At 38.1% G+C, this 12,885-nt stretch overlaps 1 protein-coding gene across 1 annotated transcript in view; it reads left to right on the forward strand.

The window, feature by feature from the left end:
- The window catches only part of LOC123245303 (guanylate-binding protein 1-like), a 23,857-nt gene extending 12,607 nt beyond the window's left edge, over window positions 1-11,250 (forward strand). Inside the window, exons 3-11 of the mRNA XM_044674139.1 lie at window positions 723-850; window positions 1,035-1,144; window positions 1,444-1,640; window positions 2,114-2,356; window positions 3,050-3,330; window positions 3,966-4,178; window positions 4,381-4,483; window positions 5,019-5,212; window positions 10,844-11,250. Of these exons, the coding sequence (XP_044530074.1) occupies window positions 723-850; window positions 1,035-1,144; window positions 1,444-1,640; window positions 2,114-2,356; window positions 3,050-3,330; window positions 3,966-4,178; window positions 4,381-4,483; window positions 5,019-5,212; window positions 10,844-10,966 (1,592 nt within the window). The 3' untranslated portion in view covers window positions 10,967-11,250. The remainder of the gene's footprint in view (window positions 1-722; window positions 851-1,034; window positions 1,145-1,443; window positions 1,641-2,113; window positions 2,357-3,049; window positions 3,331-3,965; window positions 4,179-4,380; window positions 4,484-5,018; window positions 5,213-10,843) is intronic.
- The last annotated feature ends 1,635 nt before the right edge of the window (window positions 11,251-12,885 follow it).

The raw sequence follows: 12,885 nt of genomic DNA on the forward strand, positions 1-12,885 counted from the left end.
CAATGACCCAGGACAATTCTGAGGGATTTATGGTAAAGAATGTTACCCACATTCAGAGGAAGGACTGCAGGAGAGGAAACATATAAGAAAAACAACTGCTTGAACGCATGGGTCGGGGTAGACATGACTGAGGGTGTAGACTCGAAACTACCACACCAATGCAACTACCAACAATTTGGAAATTGGTCTTGTTCAAGGACACATGACAAAACTAGTGGAAACGCGCATCAGCCAAGGGTGTGGGGGGGGGTGCGGGGGCGGGGGTTGAAGGGGAAAGGTGGAGCATGAATCATGTAACCATGTTAAAAATGAATATTAATAAATGTTAAAAAAAAAGTGAGTTAAATAAATAAAATGGACAAATGAATAGATGAATGAATGGATAGATAGATGGATGGATGGATGAATACAGAAGCAATAAGAGAAAACTTCCTAAGGGTCCCTACTGGTCTCTGAAGCACAATATATATATATATATATATTCCCTCTTGTGGAGTTTAGACTACTGGTCTATTTTGTATCTCTCTGGTGTTCATTTAAAAATTCAGCCTAAAGTACTGGTTATAGTATATGTAATCTTCTCTCTTCTCCACTATGGGAAAATAGCCAATATTCTGACAGTGAAGGATTAATATTACCCAGCTGTACCAATCCCCAAAACGCTCACCAAGTATAATAGTCTCCAGATTACTTCATGCTCATCTCTCCAAACTCTTGCACAGGTTTCTCCCTTGGCTCCACAGTGCAGTCTCACACCAAGGGCATCTGGATGTGGTGTGTTCCTCATCCCAAGAAGCCAAATCATGGCCTTGTTCTCCTGGATACTGAGGGACTGGGTGATGTGGAGAAGGTAAGAAGGGAAAACACCATTCAAGACTGAAAATAAAGGAGAGCACATTAGTATTATTATAGGTTGTGGGCTTGCAAAAACCCAAGTTAGACTCTCCTGGTATACAAGGATGCTAATCCAGGAACTGATATGATAGTGGAAATGTATCATGTAACAATAAAAGGAAATGTGTTCTGACTTCTAGGGAGATAACAAGAATGACACATGGATCTTTGCCCTGGCCGTGCTACTCAGCAGCACCTTTGTCTACAACAGCATGGGCACCATCAACCAGCAGGCTATGGATCAGCTCCAGTATCCTTCCTGTGATTCAGGGCAAGAGTAGATTTGGGGAAGGGAAGAAGGGAGGGCCTTCACTTTCTCCAGATAACTCTCAGAAGTCCATGTTCTGTTCCTCATGTTCTAAGGACAGGTATGAAAATAACATAAAATGGAAAAAATGACAATTTATAAAGAAATTACTCATGCTTCATGTCAAAAAGTAATCTGTTTTCAGGCCAAAGGGAAGTAAAAGAGTTTAGAGAACTGAAGGAATTGTGGAACAAGGACTGGTGCTTTTCTTTTTTGCCATATTTGCTTAATTAATTCCCCAGCTATGTAACTGAGCTGACAGACCGCATCAAGAGCAAATCTTCCTCCAAAATCAGTGAGGTAGAAAATATCTCTGAATTTGTGAGCTTCTTTCCAGACTTTGTGTGGACTTTGCGTGATTTCAGCTTGGAGCTGGAAATTGATGGAAAACCTGTCACCCCTGATGAGTACCTGGAGAATGCACTGAGGCCTAGAAAAGGTTCCAGGGCTTGAGGGTTGGGCAATGATGGGGAAGGAAGGGAGAATTGATTTTACATCCTGAATCTATTCTTTAGTTCTGGTTCTCTTCCTACTTGAACCCAAGGAAAGTTATTCAGTTTGGACTAAAGTCTAGACTACTGGCCACAGTGAACAACTGAACCCCTCTCTTATCTTTGAAACAAGTTTATTGTCTTATTTTCATCAACATCATTACCTTCAATGAGCTTTTATTAAGTACCTTTATTATGCTAGGCACACTGCTATGTTTTGGGTATAAAAAGACCAAGAAAAAAGAATGGGTCCTACCTTCAAAAAGAGCTTATTCTAATGAGGGAGTCAACATGCACAGAACTGTGCACAAATAATCTAATATCAGTCCAAATATAGGTCCCAGAAAGGGGACATAATTTTAAAGAGTTGTCTGAATTCCAGGCCTTATTCTATATTACAAGACACCTTTCTTTCCCTCAGGTAAACCTGAGGAAGTTAAAATGTTCAACCTACCTCGTCAATGTATCCGCCAGTTCTTCCCCAAGAAGAAATGCTTTATCTTTGACCGACCTGCCCACCGAAAGATGCTTTCCCAGCTGGAAAAGCTTCATGACAGTGAACTAGATCCTGATTTTGTGAAACAAGTCGAAAGCTTCTGCTTGTATATCTTCCGGGACGCCAATGTGAAAACTCTCCAAGGAGGCATCCAAGTCAATGGGCCCCGTGAGTCCTTTCTCCTTCCTATTCATCATTCCAGTAATTTTCTTCTGCTGTTTTTAAGGGAACAGGAAAGGGAAATGTAAAAGGGTACTCTCTGAGGAGAACCACTTATAAAGATATAATCTGTTGGACTAGATAACAAATGACCTTTCCAGGTTCCTGTCCATGGTCTCTCATCCACTATTACCATTATGGACACTCCTTCCTTTCCTCTTATATCAGAAAATCTCCTACGATTTTTTTTTAATTCTCTAAAATATAATAAAAACTTAAAGCTAGAAAGAGTTAACCCGAAAACCTTCCTTACCATACCCCATTCCTGTTCATTCCCCAATGATACAATAATTAAAATATAATTACATATAATCCCCATGCCCAAAGGGAAGACAAATGGGACTATCAAAAGAATGATCAACCCTGTTCAGGACTGAAGCTGTACCTTTATCTCTTTTACCCTTGACTTATTTTGGATACTTCTTGCTTCCAAGAAATTTCAAAAAATTTCAGAATCATAAAATGTTAAAGCTGGAAAGGGCTAATTTGAAAATCATTAATACTATATGCCTAATACTTCCCCAAAGGCGAATTAATTAAGATATAATGAAAAGTGAAGTGTATATACCCATTATTTAGCATCACAGGTTCTGACCATTTTACTAATAGTTTTGACTTCTTCCATTTTACTTACTACTATAGGTCTAGAGAATCTGGTCCTGACCTATGTTGAGGCCATCACCAGTGGAGATATGCCCTGTATGGAGAACGCAGTCCTAGCACTGGCTCAAATAGAGAACTCAGCCGCAGTTCAAAGGGCCCTTACATACTATGAGGAGATGATGAGACAAAGGGTCCAGTTCCCCACAGAAACCCTACGAGAGCTGTTGGATGTGCACAGCACCTGTGAGAAGGAAGCCATCGAAGTCTTCATCAAGGACTCTTTCAAAGATGTGGACCAGAAATTTCAGAAGGAATTGGCGGTACTTTGGCTGCTCTTATTCATAGGACAGGAGGGTCTGCCTGACAGAGGGTGGGCCTAGAAAGGAAAAAGAGGCTCTTCCTAAGAACTATAGCTAACAGATCCTAAGGTCCTGGTCTCAGTTAGTCATGTGACTCTGAAACTCCATTTGCAACCTCTTTTAAGTAAAAGAGCCACATGTCCACTGTTTTCTAAAAGATGCTGGCCAACTATGGTATTATAATACATTTATTATTCATTTTGAGAAATTGAGAGTTCCACTTGAATGATTTTAAAGAATTGAGGCTTGTGAACTAAGGCAAAGATAAGGGAAAGGACTTCTAGGAAATTATTTGTTGTCCAGACTCATTTGCCATCTTCCCATAATCTTAAAAATCTCTCAGGATAGATATACCAGAGAAATCCTATAAAAGCACATCTAGAACCAGAGCATGATGCTGGTAAGGAAAGTAAGGAAAAAAGCTGGCAATTCTGAAACTCCCATTTCCAACAAAAATGGAATGATGATATAAACGTGCATCTTTGAGAAGGGGGGAGATATTTTTGAAATGCAATTCTAGAAATTCTGATAAGTTCCTGCTACATTCCCCCAACTATATTCTTTATACCTCATTTCCTTTTTTTATTGCTTTAAAGGACCGGCTAGAAGCCAAGCGAGATGCCTTCTGTAACCAGAACCTGAACGAGTCGGCACAACGGTGTAGAGCTATTCTTGAGGAAGTTTTCAGTCCTCTGGAGGAAGCAGTGAAGAAGGGTGATTTCAGTAAACCGAGGGGCTATCATCTCTTTCTGCAGAAGATCAAGGAACTGAAACAGAATTACTACCAGAAGCCCAGGAAGGGAATACAGGTGAACTCTCCCATTAACAATAGATTCAGACTAGGGATAGAGAAAAGGAACTTTTAGGAGCCATTTCCAAGCCCTGAGGTGAACAACAGTAATATCAAATGGAATGGTACATTGTCAAGGCCAGTGCCACGTGAACAGCCAAATTGAATTTACCCTTAGATCATTATTCTCTTTTTCTAAGTCATTGTCTTCTCATTACTAGGCTGAGGAGATTCTGCAGGAATACCTGAAATCTAAAGAAGATGTATCTGAGGCAATATTGCAGGCAGACCAGTCACTCTCAACAAAAGAAAAAGATATTGAAGGTGAGAAGCCCGTGAAGGTAGTTTTAGATCCCCTAGCAATCCTTCCACATATTACTTTAACAAGACTTGACCGGGAAAGGTGGGGAGGGGGTAGCTAGGTAGCTCAGTGGATTAAGATCCAGACCTAGAGAAAGGAAATCCTGAGTTCAAATTTGATATCAGACACTTCCTAGCTGTGTGACCCTGGGCAAGTCATTTAACCCCCATTGCCTAACTCTTACTGCTCTTCTGCCTTGGAACCAATACACAAGTATTGATTCTAAGATGGAAAGTAAGAATTTAAAAAAAAAAAAAAAAAAAAAAAAAAAAGACTACCATTGGTATCCAGAAAGGGCTCCTCCTTATTACCAACTTCCTCTGTCTGTGGGCAGGTATGTTTACTTATTTGTTGGTTACTTTGTTGGAGAATGACTGTAATCAATACCAAGAAATAAAGTCATTTAAAATGAGATAACAAACCAGCCCAGAATGGTGCTCTGAGAATCAATTGTCCTTCACTTATCTTTAATTTAATGCAATTCTTCATCATCTTTAGTGGCTCGTGTAAAAGCTGAAGCTGCTGAGGCTGCCGCAAAGCAGTTGGAGGAAATGCAAAAGAAGACCCAGGAGATGATGGAGCAGAGGGAAAGAAGCTACCAAGAGCATATAAAACAGGTGACTGAAAAAATGGAAGCAGAAAGGAAACTGCTGATAGAAGAACAGCAAAAAGCCATGGCTCTGAAACTCCAGGTATGTAATTCATGCATTTATACATGTGAAATAGTTATTTTTAATCTTTAAAACACTGTATGAAATAAAGATTCAAAGAACTTTGGGACTTGAAGGAAATTTCGAGATGATTTCAGCCATTCCCTCTCGTTTGAGTTGACTCTTGACTATGTATTCTCTGTTGTCTACTGGCCTTCACATATCTGCACAAAATTCCCAAAACATTTTCATTTAATTTCTTATCCCAATCCACAAAATATAGAAACCACACTGGAGAAAGTTGTGATGTGGAAGAAATAATTGTATAGATTTTTTCCCTGCCTTAAAGCTAAGAACTCTAGGCAAATATATATCAGCATTTTTTTTATTTTAAAAAAATCTTTAGATTTAGGTGCTATTTTTTGGTTGTTTGGCCATTTTTCCTATCTAATTATCCATAGTCTTTGAGGGATGATGTGATAGTCTAAGGGAGAGTTCTGAGAGCCCCCTCCCCATGCTGATTCAATTGGCCCTTGTGATTCTGTTAGCTTAAAGACTTGCCTCAGGCTTAGTAGTATAAGCTTTTGAACTCACTCTGATCTTAATGAGGTCAGGAACTGATCAAATTCTAGCCTCAGGCTTAGTAGAAAGTTTTTGGTCTCACTGTGCACTTGATCCAATCAGGCACACCCTTGATTGTCCTGTCTTGGAGCTCTGCCCTGAGTTTTAGTGGAAAAGATCAGTACTTAGTACTTAGTACTATCATCCACCCCAAGATGTGAATTAAGTCCTTGTCCCAAGCCCAGACTACAATTCCCTGGGCTGGGGTTCCAGACTTCTCCACAGGTTTGATATTTCAAGGAGTATGGGCTGGCTTTTACCTCTATTTGCTCAGGCAGGGTCTCAGGATCTAGATGTTAGCTTGGGCATAGGTTCCCAAATCTCAGACAGCAGATGTGGGGTGGAAGAGTGTGGCTCGCTCTTGGCTTTCTCTTCCCTTCTTGCTGTAGTTTCTTGATGGTTCTGCTCTCCTTTCACCCTGGTTCCCCAGATGTTCATTGCCTACCTTTTGGGTTTTTCTTTTCTTGAAAGTTTTTTCACTCTGTCTTCTTGTTGGTTCTTTCAGTCCTTTATTTGTTTTGTGGCAATATTTTAATTTTGGTTGGAGATGATTCTCATGGTGGCACAGAACTGCAGAGGATTACTCTGCCATCTTGGTTCCATGTAAAGTGACAAAGCATTTTTTTTAAATAGCTTCATTTTTCTTTCTTGATATTTTAATCTTTGTCTTTATCATTCTGAAATTTGATAATGGTTTATCCGGAGTTTCCAATTTCTTCATGCTAAAATCCTACAAATTCTTGCCACTCATAGGGTCTTGTCAGCTCTGATCTATTCTGTGAAATACTATCTGCTTGAATATATATTCAAATGTAGAATAGTTTTTGTTGGTTTCTTCAACACCTTCTAGAGTCCCAATTAATTTAAATTTTGGTATCGATCTATCTTCTTTTATCATCCTATATTGTTGTCAATATTGGTTTGGGTTTGGGAAACATCTAGAGCTGTTCTCCAATGTCTTGTTCATTATCCTTTACATTTTGTTCAGCTCTCTTCATTTGGTATTCTCCTGCTGCCCTGGGTGTTTTTAATTTGGCATAGCTCTGTATTCTTTTTGGTTGTTCCTTTATGTCTTTCTCTGTTCTTTTTTTCCCTGTGTTATGATTAAAAATGATGAGGGCCGAGATCAAAAGGAAGAATAGTATTTTAATAAAAGCCATGCTGATAGAGATAAACTGACCACGTGCCTGTAAGAAACCTATTCCAACCTCTCCTCAGCCATTTACCTTTTTCCCTCTCCACAAGCTCAGGTAGCTCAAGAGGAAGTTCCACGTCACTTCCCCCTATTTTAAAACAGTCCCTCACCTTCAATACGTAATGCAAAACAGGAAACCCATTGGACCGCAGGAAATGTAGTTTTAAGGACCCCCACAGGTCCACAGAATTTTGTCAAACACTATATTGAGGTTCAATCCTTCCAAATAGAACCCCAGGTGATTTTAACTAACACATTACCCCCCTGTGATCCTTTGGGAGATAAATCTCCCCAATGGATCAGGAAAATATAATCAAATTAGAGTTTACAATAATTTAGAGATAAAAGGGAGAAAGAACAAAACCAATGTTCGGTACATTGACAAAAAACCATTAAGGGGCAGTCCCCCTTTCTGGCATAAAATGTCCATTCAAAATAAATGCATCCAATTTGATCAACCCCCATAGTTCAGATCAACTGCGCCCCAAAGTTCAAATTGGATCTTCATGATCCAGTGAAGGCTCTTCAGGCATCTTTTGGTGCCTCCACCAAACAGGTTCGTCGTCTGGATTCTGGGGAGATGGCAAAATCCTTATCCTGAAATTACTCTCAAAGAATTTAAACTTTACATTATAGATTACAAAACATACATTTTCTTCTGAGAATTAACATTACCCCCCCTGAGGTTACTTCAAAAGGAGTAAAAATTGACTTGCAATATAGATTATAATTCAGACATTATGATTATAAAAACTTAACACACACACCCCCTGAGGAAAATTTTAACTAACACATTATCCCCTGAAAAAGTCAGCCAAGGATGCATGGCTAAGTGAGTCACGGGGGTGCATGAAATCAATTGGCAAAAGAAATAATAAAAAAAAATAAAAAGAATAAAATTCAAAGAAAAGGGAGAAAAAATTAACTTGTGAATGAAATGTAAAATGTGCAAAAAATGTAGGGGAAATAAACAGGCCTTTGATTCAAAGCCCAATGAAAGTGATTTAAGCAGTTTGCTATAACCCATTTAGGGCCAGGACTACAGAAAAATTGCCATTTACTCTATATATATATAGAAGAATAAGGGAAATGCCTTTCTTTGATCCGATTTTTCCCTGCACCTTCTCAGGGAATGAGCCATTAAATGATAGCCAATCTTAGGTGCTTCACTAGGAATTTAAGTTGAGGGGACCCACGTCCTCTAAAGTTTTAGAAAAGACTGGGACTCCAGGACTCAAACCCCAATTTCCAAGCCCTAAAGTATTGGCATAGAACTCTGAAATCCATGCATATCTTTTAGTCAAGTCTCTGACCATGTGGCTCGGCACTTCTCCTGGAATCAGAGAGGCATTAAATCACAATCCCATAGTCTCAAGGCTCTTCAGATATTTGCATGAAGCTTATATCACTGTAAAATAAAAAAAAAAAGATAAATAATGATTATATATGTACTTCCAGTACAAGATGAGAAAAAGGAAAAATCAATTGCTCTAATTTAAAAAAGTTTTAAAAATCAAAAATATATATATAGCTTAGAACTAGAAGGATTTTGTTACCCAAAAATGAGATTTTCCGTGAGAGAAAGTGGGTTTTACAAAATAGCAGATTCACAATGCACATTCAAATAGAGTACCATATTTCTAATAACACGTTTTAAAACAATAAACAATGATGTTCAAAAAAATCATATACTTGTTACAATTTTTAAACCTTGGCTAAGGGTTTCTCAACAAATTCTGTTACTGCTTCCATATAAAAACCTGATATTAAAAAAAAACCTTCTGGTCTAAATTATCCTCAAGAATTCTAGACCCTTCTGATAAAAGAGGCTAAAACATAGACTAATGTAAAAAAATATATGACAACAATTCTTCACAATAATATATATAAAGCTTATCCTTTAAGACAACAATTCTTTAAAATAAATACATAAAAACCTTATCATTTATACAGAAGGGTACTAAGCATTTAAAGTAAATTTTTAAAAGACCTCTCATAAAATTACAATTTAAATCTCAAGGCAGGCACCAAACTTTCCAAGGTTGAACAAAATTAAGGCAATTTATAATGTGTAACTTTCAAATGGTACAAGAATATAGCATTGTTTATGATTATAGTAAAAATGAAACCTGAAATAAATTAGGAAATATAATGAGTATCAGATAACAAGCTGGTCAAAACCTCTTACCAGTTCTAATAGATTTTTTTCATTATTTGGGAGTTACAATAAAATCATAAACAGAATTAATCTAGCAGCCACAAACTATATTAACTTAAAATCATTCAGTGCAACAGGAAAATCAACAAAATAAGCAAGATTAATTTACAAAACTAATTAGCAAAATAGAGTAAGATACAGACTCTTTAAAACAGAAATAAAACTCATTCAGTTCTGAGGTTTAAAAGTTCACCCCTGGTTCAATTTAAGGTTCTTTTGATTGAGTTCTGCTGAGTTTAAGGAGTTTTTTTTTTTAAAGTTCAAAGTTCTGAGCAGGTACAGGGTGAATATTCTTCCCCTAAGTTCAATTTTTAATAATCTCAAAAGTTTGAATACGCCATGCACCCAAAAGGTTCAGATGCTAGTCCACGTGGGCTCGGGGTTAGAGAAAAGCTTAGGTCAGTTTTGTAGAAAATCCCACGTGTAGAGCCTGTGGGGGTGGGGGGGGTGCCTAAATTAGGTCTTTAGAGAAACAGGTGGAGGGCTAGAATGCAGGCCATTACCAAGAGGGTGGGGCAGGGGGCAATACCAAATCTTTAGCAGGAGCCAAAGAAGTTTCCAAAGATCTCGGCAAGTCAGGACTGGGTGGCAGTTAAAGCAGCAGCCGGGGGTCATCACTGTTGGGGCTCGGGGTTGTAGTGGAAGGTCAGCACTAGCACCAGCGAAGCAGGATAGAAGAAGAGGTACTGGGGCGCTTGCAGGCTTGCGGCATGGCAGGAATGGATCAGGTCAGGAGTCAGGAGATCAGCGGCAGAGACACACTGGCTGGGGGATTTTAACTAACACACCTGCATGGGACTCTTTCATTTTTCACTGCATTAATTACACATATTCTTTTCTTTTGGTATCTCTTCTCTCACCTCTGATGCTTATTCCATTTGTTTTTCCTTTCTTCCCATGATCTGAGTGCTGAATCTGATACTATACACTGACTATATAGCTCAGAATGAGCCTCATAATCTCATCATTTCTCCATGTCTTAGTTTCCTCACATGTAATAACATGGCAAAATCATTTGATGGTCTACTTCATTGGGATGTGTTGCATACAGGGCTTTGCAAACTTCTAAGCTCTATGTAAATAATAGTTAATATTTGATATTATGGAACTTATTAATCACATTGGAGTTTTATTTGACTTTTTTATCTGTCAAATAAATTTTGCTTTGATATGCTTATCCTTCTACAGACTAGCTTTTACCAATTTGAGAGGCATATGATCCTGGATTTAAAACAGATAACCCTCTTCAAGGGGGAGAAGGCAGACACAGAGGGCTGGAATCTAGCCTGTATTCTGTTCTATACCAGCAGCTCCAGCCAAGGGCATAGGCCTACTAGCTATTAATGGTGCTGTTGTGGATGCTCTCCCTATCCCCTTATGGAGTGGCTTCTCTTCCAACTGCTTTCTGCTGCCTCTTCAAACCACAGTCTACCTCTTCTCTGATCCCCTCAGTCTCAGGTAGCAGAAGCTGTCATTCTGGCCCCTTCTTGAGTCCTTTTCATGCCAGTCCACAACCTTGGGCAAATACTTCTGGAGTCTCTGCAGATTTGATTACTTGGATAAAGTGAATAATATCCCCAGAATTCCAGGTGGTCCTTTTTGGTTCCATGTTCTTAAAACTGTGTTTGTTTCTCTTTAGGAACAGGAAAATTTACTAAAGGAAGGATATAAAATTGAATCAAATGAGCTTCAAAAACAAATCAATTCTCTGAAGTCCCAACTGGATAATAGTAGAAGAAGAAGTAGATGTATCATAAGCTAAAGACTGAGGCCCCCTCACTCTTGTTCAACTCAAACATAACTTGAAGAAGAATCTTCAGAATCAAGGCTCACTGACTTTTGGCTATGATTTACTTCATTTTTTTCCTATTCTAGATAGTACCCTTTGAAAAAACATACTTATTTTCCCTACGTGATGGTTTTAGGATTACCAAAAAAATTATGATTTTTGCATTTGATCCCTGTATAAACTGTCATTTTCAACTTTTCCCTTTTTTTCTTGAAAACAGTAGGACTCTGTATTTATATGAATATTTCATATACAACTACATTCAGAAATAAAACTATTTCTTATTAATAATGGTACATTTTTGAAAAATCTCTTCTCTTCCTTGAGTCTGATTTTTCTCAATAGCTAGGAGCAGAGGGAATAGCCAGAAAATAGGATTCTTTTCAACCTGCCACTAGAGAGACCATGGAAAAGAAATTACCTGAAGTCACTGCCTTGGAACAGACTATCTCCCACCAATTTACCAAACTTCCTCCAAATCACAAAACTCCTGGTTCTTCTGATGTCCATTGTGGTGTGGAATCACTTATTCATGCTTCTTTTGGGGGAGCTATAAGCCTATGCACAAATACAAATTCTTTTGCTTATCTTGAGCTCTTCCATAGTAGTCTCAACAATTAAGACGGTGATCTATTATTCTCTCTAGCCCTGAGGTTGTTAATATTTTTTACTTCATGGATCCCTAAATTTAGCCATCTGAAAAAAGTCTTTGGTCTTCTCAGAATAAGGCTTTTAAATGTATAAATAAACATGTGGGCCTATACACTTAAATTTGTTTTAAAAAAATCTTGTCTCTGATGCTCTGATGCTCTGATGCAGGTCTCTGGGTGACCTGAAGCAAGTCACATTACCTCCGTAGACCTCATTTTACTCATATGTAAAATGAGAGGGTTAGACAATATGGCCTTTGAAGTCTCTCAAACTTCAAAGAGTCTGTATACTTGGACGGGAACATAAACATTCAAAAAGAATATTATCTTAAATATATATACACGTATGTGTGTGTATCTGTATGCAGTCATCGGATAAGATTTTTGTCAAACTATAGCTAATTAGCCCCATCTGAGAATTCTGGAGAAAAATCTATTAAACAAAGCATAAGTATAACTCATTAATAGGTTCTCCTCTAGAGTCCTCCTTAAAAATTAGTTGAGTCCTCTTTAGAAAAAGGTACTTACCATATAAGCAGATATCAGTTATTGGAGAGCTATTAATTTCTTCTACTACAAAGTAAAATCTTAAAACACAAAACTCATAAGTATATACTAACAAATATTTAAAACACAAAATATTAACCCAACACCCCTGCTATGTTCTAAAAAAGTAAAGGCAATTTTAAAGTATTACTCCAAAGCTCTTTCACATTCACCTTGAATTAGTTCTGTCCAAGCAGCTCACAAGGCCAAATTTTCCAGCTAAACCAGAAATTGAATTCTTTTAATCTCAGAATCCTCCTCGTAAGGGCAACTTTCTCCTCTTGTTTTTTTTTTTTTTGTTTTTTTTTTTGGTACTTTGGAACATCCTATCCTATCAAACTCATGGGATAGCCAACAAAGATGAAAGTAGTAGTGATTTTGCAGGATTGCTGTTTTATGACCTGGGCTCAGAAACAGAAACACAAAAGAGAAGAGGAATCCATCAACAGGCTCACCTAGGCAAGCATAAGATCTTGCTTCCACATGCATGAAATACTATTCTTAAGAGACCTTCTCCCTCCCAACCCTCTACTTTTCAGGGGGAAATTGGCATTGGCTGCATCCTAACAAACATCACTTCAAATAGACCCATAAATCCTCTCCCTTAACTCCTTATAGCCACACAGAGTAAGTGATCAGTCCACTGACATAACCTCCAGTCACAGGAGCCAATATGGGATTATCCCATCATTCCAA

Source organism: Gracilinanus agilis, chromosome 4, assembly GCF_016433145.1.
Source record: "Gracilinanus agilis isolate LMUSP501 chromosome 4, AgileGrace, whole genome shotgun sequence".
NCBI lineage: Eukaryota > Metazoa > Chordata > Mammalia > Didelphimorphia > Didelphidae > Gracilinanus > Gracilinanus agilis.